General features: G+C 34.4%; 1 protein-coding gene across 1 annotated transcript in view; it reads right to left on the bottom strand.

Annotated features, from left to right (window-relative positions):
* The window catches only part of LOC129805189 (protein phosphatase PHLPP-like protein), a 28,477-nt gene extending 14,394 nt beyond the window's left edge, over positions 1–14,083 (bottom strand). Inside the window, exons 1-3 of the mRNA XM_055852949.1 lie at positions 13,468–14,083; positions 7,863–8,161; positions 3,086–3,387 (exon numbers count right to left, since the gene is read on the bottom strand). Of these exons, the coding sequence (XP_055708924.1) occupies positions 3,086–3,387; positions 7,863–8,161; positions 13,468–14,083 (1,217 nt within the window). The remainder of the gene's footprint in view (positions 1–3,085; positions 3,388–7,862; positions 8,162–13,467) is intronic.
* Positions 14,084–17,030: the final 2,947 nt, after the last annotated feature.

Here is a 17,030-nt window from a genome sequence, read left to right as displayed (position 1 = left end):
TTATAAATTTTAAAATATTCAGCAAATATGATTGAATATTTTTACTTCTTAATCTATCTTTTCTCACAAGGTTAATATATACAAATTCAATTTATTTTACTATAGTCATACAGCTTGTTTAAGTTTCGGGTCTTGTGCCATGAGTTCTGTAGATAAACTTGCTATATTTATTCTAACTTAGAAGTTTCACTGATTTTGGCTAAAAATAGAATTTGTGTTGATTCAGCAGAACGTGTAACTCAGCAAATGTTTGATAATATTTTTAATTAAATATTTTTGTAAATATATAAATATTTTTCAAAGGGTGTCGGCTTTTGTATTAAGGTTATTAAAATTTTTGGTCAAAGTTAAATACAGTTTGTGAAATAATTAGTGAATAGTTTTAATAAATATTAACTTAAGTCGGATTAAAGGACATTATTAAAATTTTTTGAATTTCACAAGATTCTTAAAAACGGTTTTGAAGATAACATTTTCGTATTTTCGTGTAATTTGTTATTTTCGTAAAAATTGTCTTAATTCCTAATGTAAGAAACCTTGATAAAACGATATAGTCTGAACTGATTCTACACGGAGCGGCGATCAATCGGCAATATGGAGCTAATTATGTATATGTCGGAAATCGAATTGTAATTGTTTAGTGATTTGAAATTTTGAAAGGTCCAACAATCTGTAATTATTGTCATTAATACTAGCTAAGATTCCTTAAAATAAAAGCTTCTAACCGTCTATGAAGTTTTTTTCTCGTAGAAAAATCTTCAACTTCAGACGTAAAATACCAAAAGGACCAAAAGCATAAAAATCAATACCATAAGTTCAATGCCATTAATTTATTACTAAAAAAAATAATTAATAAAAATTACGATTTTTTTGAAATATCCAAAGCCTAGAAAAAGTTTGTGATTGATTAAAAAATTTGATACTACCTTATAAACTTTTGGGATTGATTTAAAACATTTCAAAGGAATTGGCATTGATTAATTGGTTTCATTACAACTCTTTTTACTCTACGTATATATTTTTACGTAGAGAAATCTTGAACTATACGTAGATACAATAGGATCAGATTTTAAATGAGTACCACAAGTTTAATACAATTATTTTGTGTATAATAAAATAATTAATAAAGAAGAAATTTTTCTCAAAGATTGCAGTCTAGAAAAAATACGATTGATTTAGAAATTCTTAGCTGTCCTAATAAATTTTTGGGATTCATTTCAAAATAATTTCATTGATTGAGAATTGCATTGATTTCATAAAATCTCTTTTCAACCTATGAATATATTTTTTCATATATAGAAGATCTTGATTTTTAGAAATACAATACCAACAACATTTGAATGAATATCACAATTTCAGTTCCATTTATTTATTACTAATAAAATAATTAATAAAAAGGATAAATTTCTTGAAAATGAAGTTTAGACGAAATTTGCGACTAACCTTAACCTTGTGGGATTGATTTCAAAAGAATTTGGCATTGTATAAGATACTTTTTAATGGATTTACAGATATTGCAATGAGTTATTTATAATACTCTGTGGGATTGGATCTTAAAATAATGTATTTTTCCACAAATTGCATTGATCCTATTGCTCTTTTCTAAATATAGATTTGAACTGTGAGATTGGAATTGATCCAATCTCACAGATCCTATTTAAAGTGAAAATTTTGTAGACCTACATTTGGTTAAATTTCGGAAATTTTGGGATTGACTTCTAATACCTACTATGAATTTCGAGATGTAGTTAAAAGAATCCCATTTAGACCCTAATTGAATACCACATTATTAAGAATCCCAATCCCATGAAGTGTATAAACTTAATCCTGTTTTATCATTAAATCAATAACTCAATTTGTAATTCATGATATGATATCTTAAAATGAATACCATAATGTTATAGAAAGCAATCCCACAACATATTAAAAACGAATACCATTTAAATAAAAATAAATTTAAATGTGCTTTAAAAGCACTTCTGTTGGGCTTTGGAAATCAAATCTTGTAATTTTTTACTCGATTAAAATATTCAATTTATTAAATCCATTCTATGAAGTGGCAAAATTCAATCTCACATTGCCTTAAAATGAATACCACAACCTTTAACGGTCTCTACATGTTGTGAGAAGTTTTCGTTTTACATGCTTCTGTCAATGATTTGCTTATCAGTTTTATAAAATTGTGTTAGATATCTTTAAGGGCAATACCATGATTTCTCATAAAGTCAATCCCACAAATTAAACTCAGTACCAAGTATTTAATAAAATATAACAGATTCGTGGTATTGTTTCAGTGAGTGAGAATTTATTATCAAAGTTTAATAGACAAGGAATAAAGATATAGAAGCCTATTGATTGATTTATTTAAATATTTTTGTTAATTTTTGAAAGACTAACTTTGTAAGCTCTTGTACTACTTTAAGCTTTTCAAGTACAATTAAATAGGGGGAAGAAAACTTTTAAAATAGGCCTTGTTATCCTATTTTTAAATAGAACTGAGCTTTATCGTATTGTAAATTAGGCTCACAATTATTTGGTAATTCTAAGTTATATCATGATAAGTTGCAGTTCCATAAAAAAATAAGGGAAAATCGGGAAAATGCCCAATTTGAAAGGCATCCGATTTAAAAAGTGCCCTACTTCCCCCTAATTTTCTATGTTCAAAAATTAAGGTCCGTTTCATTATGAAATCAATCTTGTTTCCTATTTAACGGTTTTTTGGCTCCTGTCGTGCTAAAGACCATCGCACTTAAACTATATATATTTCCCCCCAAAAGCTCTATCCTCCCTCCCAAAGCGACAATAATTAAAAGTGTCTGCTAGAGCTAGAGACACATTCGTCTTTTCTGATTCTCCGGTGCGCTTGGAAGGAAAATAAAATGAGTCACTGTACCGTGAAAGACACAATACTTGTTGACTCTTTATTGCCATTTTGTGATGTAATCCACAAATTGTACCCGATTCAGTGTGTGTAACATGAAAAATTTTTCCCCAACGCTCCGTGACGCGCGGTTAGTAAATTGCAGAGAGAGAGAAAAAGAAGTTAAGAAAAGAAGGTTTATATTGGACTTGAGGATTCACTCACTTTTCCAAGTCAGCCAACTCATCCGGAAGAGATTGAATCTCATTGTCGGACAAATCCAGTACTGTGAGTGCTGTGATGTTGAGCAATGGCGCCGGAAACGATGTGAAACCATTTCCGGGCAAACGAAGAACTCTCAAGTTGGGAAATTCAGCTAGAGTTGCTAAGGCAATTTCTTGGAGTTTATTCTGACCGGCCAGGAGTTCCTCCACTGTACTCGTTGATCTCAGGACAATTTCTGGTATTGTCTGTAGTCCTGATCCTCCAATATCCAAACACTTTCCATCACCCAAACCCTTGGATGCCTGCAGAAATAGAGAAAACATCTCTGAATCACTGATTTTCACTTCGGGTTAACTTTTCTAATCTCACAAATTCATCCTCAGAAATGCACTCAGACACTTGAGATTGCCACGAATCGAGGGAATCCAATTCAATCTCCTCAGAATCACAAAATGTAACACGATTCTTAGCACTTTTTCCGTTGGATTTATGAATTTCCGGCGTCATGACGCAAGTTAAAACCATTCTACGCACCGCACCTTCTCTGGGATTATTCTAATTACTGTTTTTGGGGTAGTTGAAAAAAAAGAGAGCCAGCTTCAAAGAACTTGGATTACCGTAGTGACTGTTCCGGAAAACTCTGCAAGACTACAAAAGCCAGTGAAATATGATTGTGAGTCAAGCTTCAAGTCGTGATACGGTTTTAGTCATTATGTCGTTTGCAAAAGCAGTGGCGTCGCAAGACTTCCGGATTGTGTCACCAAGGTTTTTCCGAGCAGAGGAATGTTTAGGAAATTGAGGATTATTGACAAAAGTTTCCATCGGATTCTTGATTAATTTTAAAAATTTTTTCTAGATAGAAAAAATATTTCTTAAAGGATTATTTTATGTCCTCTGCGTGACACTGAAACACAATTAAAGGGGTTAGTCATTTTAGTTAAGTGGTACATTACATTCAAAATTAGCACTGAAATTTAATTTGTTTGAGAACCATGTTTGTCAAAAATTGTATTTTTGACAAAATTTTGACGTTTCCATCTCACTGCATGCAATTTCCTTCAAAAAAATGATTTTTGAGAGAAATTCACCCAATGTAGAGGCATTTAAGGGACATTTTCAAGCCTAATTTCATTAGGGCACTTATTAAGTGATAGAGCGCTTGCTCTAGAATGCAACTAGCCTAGGTTGATATCCCCATTTGGTAACTAGAAATTTCTTAACAGATATTTAAATTGGATCAAACCCATATATTAATTCCGTATAAAAAAAAATATAATTTTTATCTAATAATTATGCTTACTTAATTAGGTTTAGAGGCTTAGATGCTCAACAGGGTGTTGTACCACATTATTATTAGGGGAAAGTACTCTCCCTTCGAACGTTTATGTCCTCGAATAATGTGAATTTTCTTTTATTTTTCTTAGAGGCTTACACATTTCTACTAAATTAGTAAGATTATTACAAATTAATGATAATTATATGACAACTTTGTGTAAATCTCTTAGGAAAAATAAAAGAAACTCACATTATTCAAAGGAAAGAGCGTTCGGAAGTATTATACTTTCCCCTATAGATCGACTATAAAGTCTTGAGAACGGCGTCGTATTTAAATAAACAGTAAAATTTTAAATTATTATAGTTCATAATGTAGTTTTCCTCTTAAGTATGAATCTATGGTGAGTTTCACTTCCATTTGGTAATTCTTTCATTGATTGAATCCTTTACTAAAAAGCGATTAAAGGATATGAATATTCATTCCATGAAGTCACATGAATTAGAGACATCTCTTCCATCAAAATCAGTTGCTGGCAGTTGAAAACTTGATTTTCAAGGTGGCCTGTCAGCCTTGAAGGTAATCGTTTCAGTCAAGAAATTATTCAAATAATCCATGTTACTGTATCTGCAAACTTAAGAGCAAGTATGCGTTAAATTGCTCATTCATACCATATGCAACTTAAATCTAAATAGTTAGGGGGTGTTATGGATAGTTAAAGAGTCTTCTCTAAAACCTTTGTTTCCATGTCGAATTTCAGCTTTCTATCTCCTCTTAGAAAGGAGTTATAAGATAAAATGTTCTCATTTTGTATGGGGGCTACCAGAATGGAGGGTGGGGGGAGGGGCGATAGGCATAAATAAGAAGTTCGGACTTGAAAACTTCGTATTATACATTTCGTATTGCACATTTCGTATTCTAGGATATTTTATATTTTACCATTTTGTATTTTACATTGAGTGTGCTCTACATTTCACATAAGCATATCAACCAATAAAATAATAAAATTGCAGTTTTACAAGGTCAAAGGTTATGCGCCTGGGGTCTGAGTTTAAAGCTGAACATCATGGTTTTTTATTTATTGATTTAGGGTTGAAGAAACGGGATCAGGAATCTTCGTTTTTTTCCATTTTTACATATTGTTGCGGATTTGACCGGAGACCACGACGGCAGGGAGGAATAACAAAGGCCAGAGAGTTAAACTCAACAACACTTTATTTACTTCACTGACAAAGTAATTCGGGGAATCTCGTGCAGCTTAAAAAGCGCACCGAGGAGGGATTCGCGCTCTAGAGTGGAGAACCAATTGCGCAAGCAGGATAGCTGCAGCAATCTTCTCGCTTACTCGAGCGTGGATGATAGATCCACTCTCAAACTCAACTCAAACTTAACCATGAAAGCACATATACTCGACTTACTTCGCTGCGAGTATTTGTTGCTCACATGAATTATAGGGGTAATTGTAAAACTCAATAATGCACGGCACTTATCCCCTAAAGAGCGCCGTGTAGCATCCCCTAGGCAGGGCATGCCTCAAAGCAGGTTCGCAACAATATGCTTTTCCTAGTTTATCATTGAAATCTTTATCTTCAGTAATCTTTGTTTTTTTGGACACTTTGTCTTTGGAAATCTCGTCTTTCATATACTTTTCACTGATATCTTCCCAAAGCATAGAAAATTTCCCTTTGCCCGAACAAGCGATACTGATAGCTTTGCAAAGCACAGAAAATTTCTCTTTACCCCAAACGCGATACTGATAATTAGAGCTTTAAGTTCGACTTTAAACTCAGATCCGAGGTGCAGAGCGTCTTTGTCCTTGTAAAACTGAAATTTTATTATTATATTTTATTAGTTGATATACTTATGTGTAGTCGAGATTTTCCACCTGATAGCGAAATAGAGCCCGGCTGGTGGATTCCCTTCCCTGTTCGCGGGAAATTCATGTTTCGCGCCTCTCGCTCCAAGCAAGGCCTTTTACCGGTGGTATAGTTCTGTTGTCCGCCGTGTGGGGGATTGTCTGACAGGCGACACTGTCAGTCAGTCGGTAACATGGCCTGGAAGAGTTCGGATGGGGCACAGAGCTGGGTCGCTGCCGGGCAATTGGCCGCGATAAGCCTTGGTCTCCATGAGGAATCTTTCAGGGCAAAAAGCCCGGCTACATATGTAAAAAGTATGACAGACGAAATGTTCAATTTTTGTAGAAAATATATGAAAGACGAAATGTAAAATACGAAGGTTCCGTAAATAGATTTAGTCGTTCTTGCGTAATTCATTGTCAAAACAACAATTTTTTGGAAAGATAACAAGGATACAAGGACTCCCAGCGTTTATTGCTTTGGGCCCCGACAATTTTTTAATCTATTATCAGAATCTACAAAATAAGCCTACTCTCATTTCTGAATAAAGACGAATCAGCGACCGTATACTTTTGAATATTCTCCCTTCTAAGAAATATTTCTAGAGGATACTTTTCCTCCATGGTTTTGAATATTGGTCTCAGAACAAAAGTTCTTAGCTATGCCAATGTATATCCATTGATTTAGGTCCCGTTCGTGGCGATTCCGGGACCATTCTCTATTAAGATTTTTACCGACAACAAAAGAATTCAGAAATAATTTCTCCATCGAAAAAATTGTCTCAACTGAGGGCTGTATAAGATGGAGATAAGTAGCATAAATACACTAAAAACCTATAAAATCTGAGAACATTAAAAAAAATAGAACTTTTAGCACATGAATTGTAGAGCAGTAGCTTTACTTAAACTTCCGATGTTTTTAAAAAAATCAAAATATTTCAAACATTTCTTTTTGTAATACCCCGCCGAAGTGCTGAAATATCATCAAATTAGTCTAATTAATTTTAGCACATACAACATACCATCCGAGACACTTTATCGTATTTTTAACAAAAAAGAACTTTTGGTTATATTGTGCTTATGTACACGGTGGCAAAAAACACAACTAGTGGAAGGACTTTCTATCGTTTCCGTCCTGGAGGTTGAAATCGACGCTAAGACGGCGATGGTCGCATGGGGGTGGGACAAAAAAAAAACAGAGATGACAATAAATCAATTAATCAATCAAATATCCCAAAAAATCAGCTTAAATTCTCTCAAATCACTTCTTTATTTCTTAATCCAAAAACATTGTACTCTGTTTTTCAAAATGACAAACCCTTTTGTTAATTTTTCTTAAGCGGTTCACGGAGTAGTTTATGCGGCAATTGCGACAACCTCGTCTCTTTTATGCTGATGTCTCAACAATGTTGCTAAAGAACATGGCACGCGTCATAGATCACGCTCGATAGAATTTGGTTCAGCGGGTTCATCTCCGAAGTGATTTGCCGCAACCGTCAGAGATCAATCAAAGTACCGTAAAAATGATGCCACAAGGACAATCTCGCAATATTTGCATAATGATCGACACGCATTACTAACGACATTTGCCGGGCAATTTGCTGAAGAATCCGTTGAGTCATTTTTCATCAATTTTTTATTTGTGTTACCTCAATGAGCCAATTGCTCCAGAGATCCCTCTCCCAGGACTCTTCAAAGCCGAGAAAAAGCACCCTGTCAGGATCTCCATTGGCCGATGAGAGGCTTATTGAACTGTGATAGAGGTTTCCGATGCTGGCACTTGATTGATGGAGAAAGGCATCCACGGAGGATTTGGTAAGACCCTCTCTTGATGCCTCGTTGAAATTCTTTGGCTGGATTTTGAGTATGAGGCGATTGTACCCTGGTGAGTGCTCGTAGATATCAGCCCCGCCTAATTCAAACACTTCCGGCGATAGACAATTGTTCCCTGGGAGAAACACAATCGATCGATTAGAACGTCTGCAGGTGGGAAAAGTTAGAGGAAGGTTCATGAACTCTTGTGCTTGGATATTGCACAGCAAACGCCAAGGAAGGGCATTTAGTGGAGTGATTTTCAATGAGAGATTGTGGCGGAAACACGTGTAAAATGTTTTATAATTTGCTTTAATTAAAAGGAGACGATTTGTCTGCTAATTTATACGTAAAATGGCTTTCAATTTGTTAAAGACTTTAACAATATTTTTCTTGTCTTGAATGTTAAAACAGTTAGAGATTTTTTTTTTATAAAAAGAAAATAAAATCTTAAGTGGCGTAACAATAAGAAATTAAATTTTACTATGATCCATAAAATTGATAAGCAAGCTAAATCTAAGCAATAAAAACGTATCGTATAGATTGTGCTGAGTAGTATACCAAGGCATAGCATGTGATTTTCATCATTTTTTCAAGTCAAGTTTTCAACTTAAAATCAGTTTTTGAATAAATAATTTTAAAATTGTTTTCCTTTCAATCTTTAAAGACTTTTAAAGAAGTTAAGTGTCTCTTTTTTAATTATTTTATTTCAGATTAGAAATATTTTAAATATGAAAAGTATTTATCAATTATTTTCTTTATGTTTTTCTATTTTCTTTGTTTCTTGTTTTAAAAAATTCTTTAAAAAAAAACAGGCCTAAAGCAAGTAAAATATTTTTAAATCATTTTAAAGTTACTGAAATGCGAAACATCAATTCTACGAATCAATTAAAAATGTCATAGTTCCAAGCTAAGATCATAGGGGACTCTCCGGTGATGACCAGTAGATTTGAAGTCACTTCACAAAGAAAACACTTTCTCAATGTGGCTCAGAGCTTTCGGTCTTAGATATGGACCATCTTCAGTTGTCGACTAAACTTTATGTGGGATTGGACAATATCATCACTTTCAGATTATCAATTGGGATGGTTTTTTTAGGAATTTGTTTTCACTGATTTCCCCTTTTTAAGCAATTTTTATTTAGGTACGATTATGATACCCAGAACCGAAAGCTCTGGGCAACATTGAAAAAGTGTTTTTCTTTGTGAAGTGACTTCAAATCGACTGGCCATCACCGGAGAGTCCCCTATCTATACATATTATGCCAGTTTCTTCGTAGAAACATATCGCTCCTTGGAAATTACAAGGGGTCAACTCACTTTTTTGCGATTTTGAGATTTTAATGCACTTAGAAAGACAATTTAATAAATTTTCAGATGATATAAGTCATTAAATTTCGTTATTAGAAAAGTTTTTCAAAATTTTAATCTTTTTAATTACTTGGATAATTTTGTTTGAAGTAATAAAACAATTACAAAATATATTCATCGTTCAAATTTTTGTGAAACAGGGTACTAACTCAAGCAAGTTGATCCTTTGTCATTCTAATTTCAGCAAAATTTTCACATCATTTAGAACGACAAGGAGCTAACTCATTAAAAAGCCTATTTTGAAAGGTAAAAATATAAAAGTTTTGATGTTTACATTAGTGCTCATACAAATAGAAGAGAAATAAATTGTTTTTGTTCAGTCATTTAATTGAGATACTTATTTACACAAAGTTGAATCTTTCATGCTGTCTCCTGAAAAATGGCCGAAAATTAGTTGGCCCCTTGTAATTTCCAAAGAGCGATATACTTCTAAGATCAGGAAAAAAATATTTTCCGTTATTTAAAAAGAAAACACATCAATGGAATGTTTTTTTTTTTTTGGAAGAATAAAAATTTCAATTGGATGTTCTGCAATAAATAATATTAAAAAAATAATACATAATCATGAAAACGATATTCTAGGGTTAAGAAAATAATTTCCAGAAATTCATAAAAATTCAGATAAATTTGGCAGCTTCTATTTATCAAGAGTAAAGATCTTACGATAATGAAATATTGTAAGCTTAAATATTCTTATAAATAAATAAGAATATTTAAATAAAATAAATAAATAAATAAGAATCTTAATATTTCATTCTTATAAATGACATTTTGGATCAATAAAAAGTCTTTGAAATTAATGAAAAAGTGTCCGAAGTTCTGATTTTTTTGTTAGATGTAGTTCGGTCAGTTAAACAAAAAAAAACCCTGAATTTTTTTGTTCAACTCTTCTGAAATAAGGACAAAATGGTAGTGAATACATCAAAATTTCAGAATACATATTGTCGGTTTTGTTCAATACGATAGTATTTTGACTTAACTATGATCTTAAGTTTGTCAGAAAATGCATTTTAGTTTGCACGAATACCATATTTCCGAATGTCCTGCCATTTCCGAATAAGGGATGACTTCAGCTCATCGACACTTCGCTACTTTTTAGTCCTATCCTTGATCAACAAAATGTCTCTTTTCAAGAGAAGTCAAGGGGTTTTGCATCTGCCATCCGTTAAGGTCTTTATGATCAAAAATCGTAAAACGTAAAATGAGAAACGTCTAACGTCTGCTTACATCTACACATCACCACAAGAAGTTTTTAACTTCTTGATTTGTATATTATTTTCAATTTTGTATATTATTTTCTTGATTTTCTTTAAAATTTTTAAACAGAAATTCTCAAAAAAAAAATCAAGAAAATAATATAGAAAATCTCAGGCGTCTAGGAGCTCTAATTTTATAAGTGCTTATTTTTAAAGCGCCTTCACTTTATAACACTTTAATTTTTTAGTATCTCTAATTTTTTGGTTGCCTTACGGCGCCCCTAATTTTTACAGCACCCGGGCCGATCGCCCCCTTCACTCCAGCCACCGTACGCCTATGCTTCTGTATCCTGGAAACGAGCTAATGGGCCAAGTAGAATTACAAACTTCTAGATTCTTGTACGTTATTTCTAAGATTAATAATTCAAAAATATGTAATTAAAAAGAATTTTGAAATAAAGCAAAATATTATGCGATTTTTAAGGTAGGGGAGACTGGGGCAAAAAGTAACAAAACGGATATTTTATTTTTTTACAAACTACCCTAGCGCCCCAGAAATTTCTAATTAGTGCAGTTTTATAGGAAACTTACTGCTCTACAACTTTGTGAAAGTAATTTTCCTCTATTTTGTAAGGAAATACATTTATCGATCTGTTTTCTAAAAGGTAATTTTGTGACCATTCTCAAAAATGCTGGGGCAAATAGTACCAGGGATGGGATATTAACACGTTTTGATTTGTTCAACTATGTACGGTCTGGTAGAGTGCAATATCTGGTGAAAACGGAGTAAGACCTTTTTTCGCTTCTTTCAATTTTTATTCGCTACAATGTTTCGGGAATACGATGTCCTCTTCATCAGGTATAGAATAATTACAGAAGAAACACGTAAGCGTAAGGTATAAATCGTTACACTTGACTTGCACTGGTATTATTTCGTAAATTTAAAAAATAGCTAGGAGACATATTTTCATGGGAAATTTGTTCCTCTGCACCTTTTTAAACAGTTTCCTCTATCTGAACGAGGAAAGCGCTTTTTAAGCTATTTTAGAAAACACACACAAGAGACTGCTAATCGTTTGACAAATGCAAGCAAAAAGTGGTGATACGCGAAAATGGCGTTTCTTCTCGCCGTGAGACATCAGAAATTGCTTCGGTCTTTGTTACTTTTTGCTCCATAGCTTTTGTTACTTTTTACCCCAAGTGGTCGTTTTTAATAAAAGGATTTCTGGAGAAAAGAACTTTTATGAAATTCTAATATAGATAGCGTATTCGTTTTCAAGGAATCCAATTCATTTAGGAAATACTTACCAGTGCATTAATTTTGGAAAATAAGTAGGTGAAAAGTGATAATTGTTGTAAGGAAAACATTTCAAAAATAGGGCCAAAAATTTCAATACTTTTTATTTTCTGAATTCCTTGTTCGAATTCTAAAAAACTTTCGAATTTGAGGAAGGTCTATGGAGACCACCTATGGAAAAAATTTTAAGCCGCTATCTCTTTTATTTTGGAAAATATTGAATTTTCAAATTTTCAATTTGTGACTTCTTGCCCCAGTCTCCCCTATTATTCATTTCGAGACTTAATTAAAAAAAAGTCTAATAATCAATTTTTAAACAATAATCCGGTGTTCATCAAGTGGGAGCGGATTAGCCCAGAATAAAAGTCTTTACTTCACAGTGCTTTTATTCTGGGCTAGTTCGCTCCCACCCGATGAACACCGGATTATCGTTCAAAAATTGATTATACGTCAGTTCTCCTTATTGTTACCATATAGATTAAGAAATTTCAGAGATCTCTTTAAAGATTTTTAAATAAATAAAAAGATTATAAATATACTCGTAAATCAAAGAAAGTTATTAGCGGTATCAAGACAAATTGTCAGGAATAAATTCTAAGATTTGTAATAGAGAAAGTTTCAACAAATTATGAAAATACAAATTTCTGAGAATAATAGAAAATAAAAATAACTGAAGTTATTTTTTGATAAAGAAGAAATACATAAAGGATCACTTCCTCGGCGGAAAACCCTAATTGACGCACTTTGAACGAAATGTTGAAATTTATTTAATGTATTTCGATGACTCAGAATATAAGTCGAACAATTCGATTTTTTTACAAAAAATCTTTTATTTGCATTTTGGATACTTCTTTATACGATTTAATAGAATGCAAATAGTTCGATGTTTTTCAGTAGTGGGAGGAAGTAGGGCACCTTTGAATTGAGACATCTTTAAAATAAGGCCTTTTCCCTTATTTTCAAATGAAACTGAACATTACATCATGGGATAATTTTTGGGAGCGATAAAAAAGAATTAATTAAGAAGTTTTTGGGACATATAATCCGTAAAAGGGAACATTTTTAGGAATAATAAAGAGATTTTAGCAAGGGTTTTCGAGTAATGAGTCAGTTTCTTTCATCAAGAAAATATCTTTTTTGGTTTGAGTCTAATATTTTCATAATGAAAAATAGGATGTTTATCGTATCTTCAAAAATGTTTTAGTCTGGATCATTAATCGGGATAAATTATTTTCTTGAGTGAGGAAAATATTTATAATCGGAAGTAGTGTAGAAACATAACGAAAAAGTGCCGTAGATGCGAATGACTTTGAACCTTACTTGTCGTAAGCCGGTTTTTAAATCTGTCACTAAGGATATTTTTTTTTACTATCTTTAAGTACACTTATGGTCACTGGACCATCCTCAAGTTCTAGGATTAAAGCAAAGCTTGCGAAAAGCGGGGGTGTAAAATCATTCGTATCTACGGTACAGCGTAACATTATTCATCAAGGTTTTCAGGATAAATTCTTCAAGATCGGGGGCATTTAATTTGACCTGCAATTTGGCCTCTTGACTCAGATAACTTATCAATTCTTACCTGGATATAGAATCATCTTGCTCCCAAAGAGAGCTACTGATCTCCTCCTCCATTGAGGAAATACCAATCCTTTGAGGATTTCAACTGAACCTGATCTCGTGATCCCAGGACACATTGGAAGCTCCGCTGGACCAATGTGAAATCGAATCAAATGCTTAAGATCAGGATCAATGCTAAGCCTAGATCTTCTTGAATCATCCGTAAATCCCAAGGCTTTGAAGAAGTTTTCTTGAAGAAGAAATGGCTTTTCTTCAGACTCCAGCCTTCGGGAAGGATTCCCGCCAATTTGAAGCCACAGGGTATAGTCCACAGGAAGATCCATGTCAGATACAACCTGCTCCACAGAACTTGAAGTTAACACATTAACCATTCGACTGGGATCATCCTGAGCAATGTCACTTCGATCTGGACCACAGAACACCCTAATCCATCCTGTCACAGGGCTCTGACCAAGCGTAAGACTCTGAAGAGATTTCCTGGTGAGAACACTCTTCGGTGAGGATTGAACTGAAGTTGTGGATACGGCAGAATAATTGTCCTCACTTGGACAATCCATGAACCGTGACCTCACCATCCTGAACACCGCTCCAGGAGTCTCTCTATAGAGGACATCCATTGCAAATCACTTCACTTCATGCTCCGTCGATTTCTTCATCCAACACCAATTTGCAATGGCATTCGCGCAAAAGTTCATTCGTTCCACAAGACACTCGGATTTTCACTATTTATGATTAATAATGGTATCCATTCGAAACTGAAAGTTATTTTGATTTCACAAGCATTGCCACATTAAAGTCTTCACCGAAACAGCAAAACACTTCCACATTAGCCTTTTGACCCAAATTTTCATAAGAGTTTAGGATCTCTTTTAGATATCACTCTTGCACCTGTTTTCACCTGAAAACACTCCGCAGACACCGAAACAATGGCATGGACAGAAAAAAAAGCAGTGAGAGCTCTTGAAGGTAATTTCTCCCCTTGTCGTTGGAGTTCTATCGCAACCGAATAAATAAACAAAACTAAATGGAGTTCGTTTCACGTTTGGCTGCTGACCGTCTGCTTGGGCCTCGAAGGTGGAATACAGACACAACTAAGACACCTTTCTCACTCTGGCCCCCACAATCAATGCCTCATTCCCGGCACTTTTGCTTTTAGGGTTTTTGGCGCGAAAATTTCCAAAGTTTCAGAAATTTCGCGCCAAATGGAAAATGTTGTAATTGCACTAATTAGGAAAATTCAGAAGGATTTTTCATTGATTTTACTAAGATTTGGGAATCTTCACATTAAATTATTTAATTAGAATTGAATAATGATAGGGGCGCAAAATTTCATACAGGAAGTAAACGTCCTTACATACCATTATAAGAGGTTTCGTACTCTTCGTTGTTCTACGACGTCAAAAATGAGGTTTTTTTTATTTATTTTTTCACAATTAACCTGAATGATTTCGTTAATTTTTGGATATGGTTTAGAGGTAGTCTAGTTGAAAATTTGATCATTCGATCATTTACAGGAAAACTTGTCATCCTGGATTAATCGACGTCAAAAGACCTGGTCGAAATTAGATCAGTTGATTGATTAAAATATCGATCAAGCTTCTGCAGTAGTGAGGTAGCTTGGTGGAAGCATGGTGAGGAAAGCCGAGCTTAGCCGTTCAGCTAAGTTATCGGTTTTCAAAGCTGTGTTTATTCTTATTCTCACCTATGGTCATGAGATTTGGGTAATGACCGAAAGGATAAGATCGCGAGTACAAGTTGCCGATATGATATACCTCCGGGCGGTTAAGGGAATTACTCGTCGAGATCGAGTGAGGAACGGAGCCGTTTATGAGGAACTAGTCGAGTACTTGCTACTTCGGATTGAGAGAACACAACTTCGATGGTATGACAATGGTCATGTTCAATGCATGAATTAAGAGAGATTCCCCAGAAAAGCTATGAAAGCCATTTGTGAGGAAACCTCGACCTAGGGGCAGACCTACAAGGTGGCTGAATCAAATTCGGAATCTTACCTTGGAACACCTTGGGATTGATCGGGAACACCTTCCTGAAGTTAGTCACATGACATGAAGTTGATCATAGTAGGCTTTGGATTTTGTTTTGTTCTTCGTTTTCGTTTCAAGAGAATATAATCAGCTTTCTTTTGGTGAAATTATTGTTAAAATATAATGATTTTTGACTGAGTTATTGCAAAAAGATGGAGACCATGCGAAGATCAAAAGTTGACAATCATCTCAAGAATCCAAATGCAAGTTATGCTGAGATTTTGAAATTGACCGGGAAGTGTGCCGCTCCAGCGTCTGGAGGATTCTAATTCGGTTCAAGAAACTTAAGACTGTTGCTCCGAAGCCAGGAGGAAGTATAGCTGAAAGCCTGGGATTCAGAACTAGAGGATGGAAAAGAGAGTTCTTGAGCTTTTTTTCGAGAATCATCTCAATCCTTCCACGTGAGATGTTGCCAAAGAGATGGGAATACGTTGAAGCTTGGTCCATAAAATCAAGGAGAGGATGGAGAGGATTGGTTTGATAGCCTACAAAGCTCAGGCTGCTCCCCTTTGGACCGACAAACACCGTAAGACTGCTAAAACAAGGTCGCGGAAACTCAACGATCATTTTCTCAAAGGATTCTAAGGCTGTGGGAAAGATGTTTAATCCGTCCTACACTCCGAAAAATCGAGAAACACTGGGAATTTTGAAGACAAATGTCAAGAAGAAGGGTCCAGACAGCTGAAAACTTGCCGGATTTCGAGAAGAAGTGGAGGGAAGTAGCCCGAGACCGCGGATATGGGCATGTCAAGTCTCCAATGACGGTAATTAAAAAGAAGGTGCTAGAATTCGGCAAGAAGAAAATTGCAATAAAAAAAATCAAAATCCTAGAAAAAATCCAAATAAAAATATCTTTCTAAAAATATATTTGTTTTTGTTATATATACTATGGTTTGTGTTTGAGAGCCATTTTTCAAATGAGAAATCTTTTCGTGCACACGTTTTATTAGAGTAATCTCCACCCCGAAATTAGAGAAGGCAGTACTGCGGCCAGCTTAGAAAAGGACTGGGCGAACAGCCTCCACCAGGAGCATCTGTTAACCTACAGCAACCCCAAGGCTCGATCGATGTTTGAGCCCGTACGAAGGGCTCCACAGAGTGCAGCAGAGACGGTGAGGAAGGCCCTACTATGTAATTTTAGGGTAAATTCGTAAATTCATTTTTCAGATAACAGATTTTCTTTGTCAAGATTTGAAAGCACCGAAGATAAAGCTCAATTTAGAACGATTTAAAGTATTTTATGTGGATATCATTCCGAAATATTGTAAATACGGAGTAGCATTATTATGTCGATGGTAAAGCCAGAGACCAAAATCGTCAAAATTTCATGAAATTTCACGTTTTTCCGCCTATTGTAGATGGAGACTACAGTGAAATTTCATGAAATTTGCCATCTAAAATTAAGAGTATTTCAATTACGAATTTTTGGGTAGATTTTCGACTTTTTTTTCACTAAATAGCAAGAAGTTAGCCTAATCATTTTTTGAGAGGGCTGCAGAGACAGAGAGGAAGGTCCTAC

This window comes from Phlebotomus papatasi, chromosome 3 (genome assembly GCF_024763615.1).
Source record: "Phlebotomus papatasi isolate M1 chromosome 3, Ppap_2.1, whole genome shotgun sequence".
Classification (NCBI taxonomy): domain Eukaryota; kingdom Metazoa; phylum Arthropoda; class Insecta; order Diptera; family Psychodidae; genus Phlebotomus; species Phlebotomus papatasi.
The sequence above is the reverse complement of the archived record's forward strand: the minus strand, read 5'-3'. Positions and strand labels throughout refer to the sequence as shown.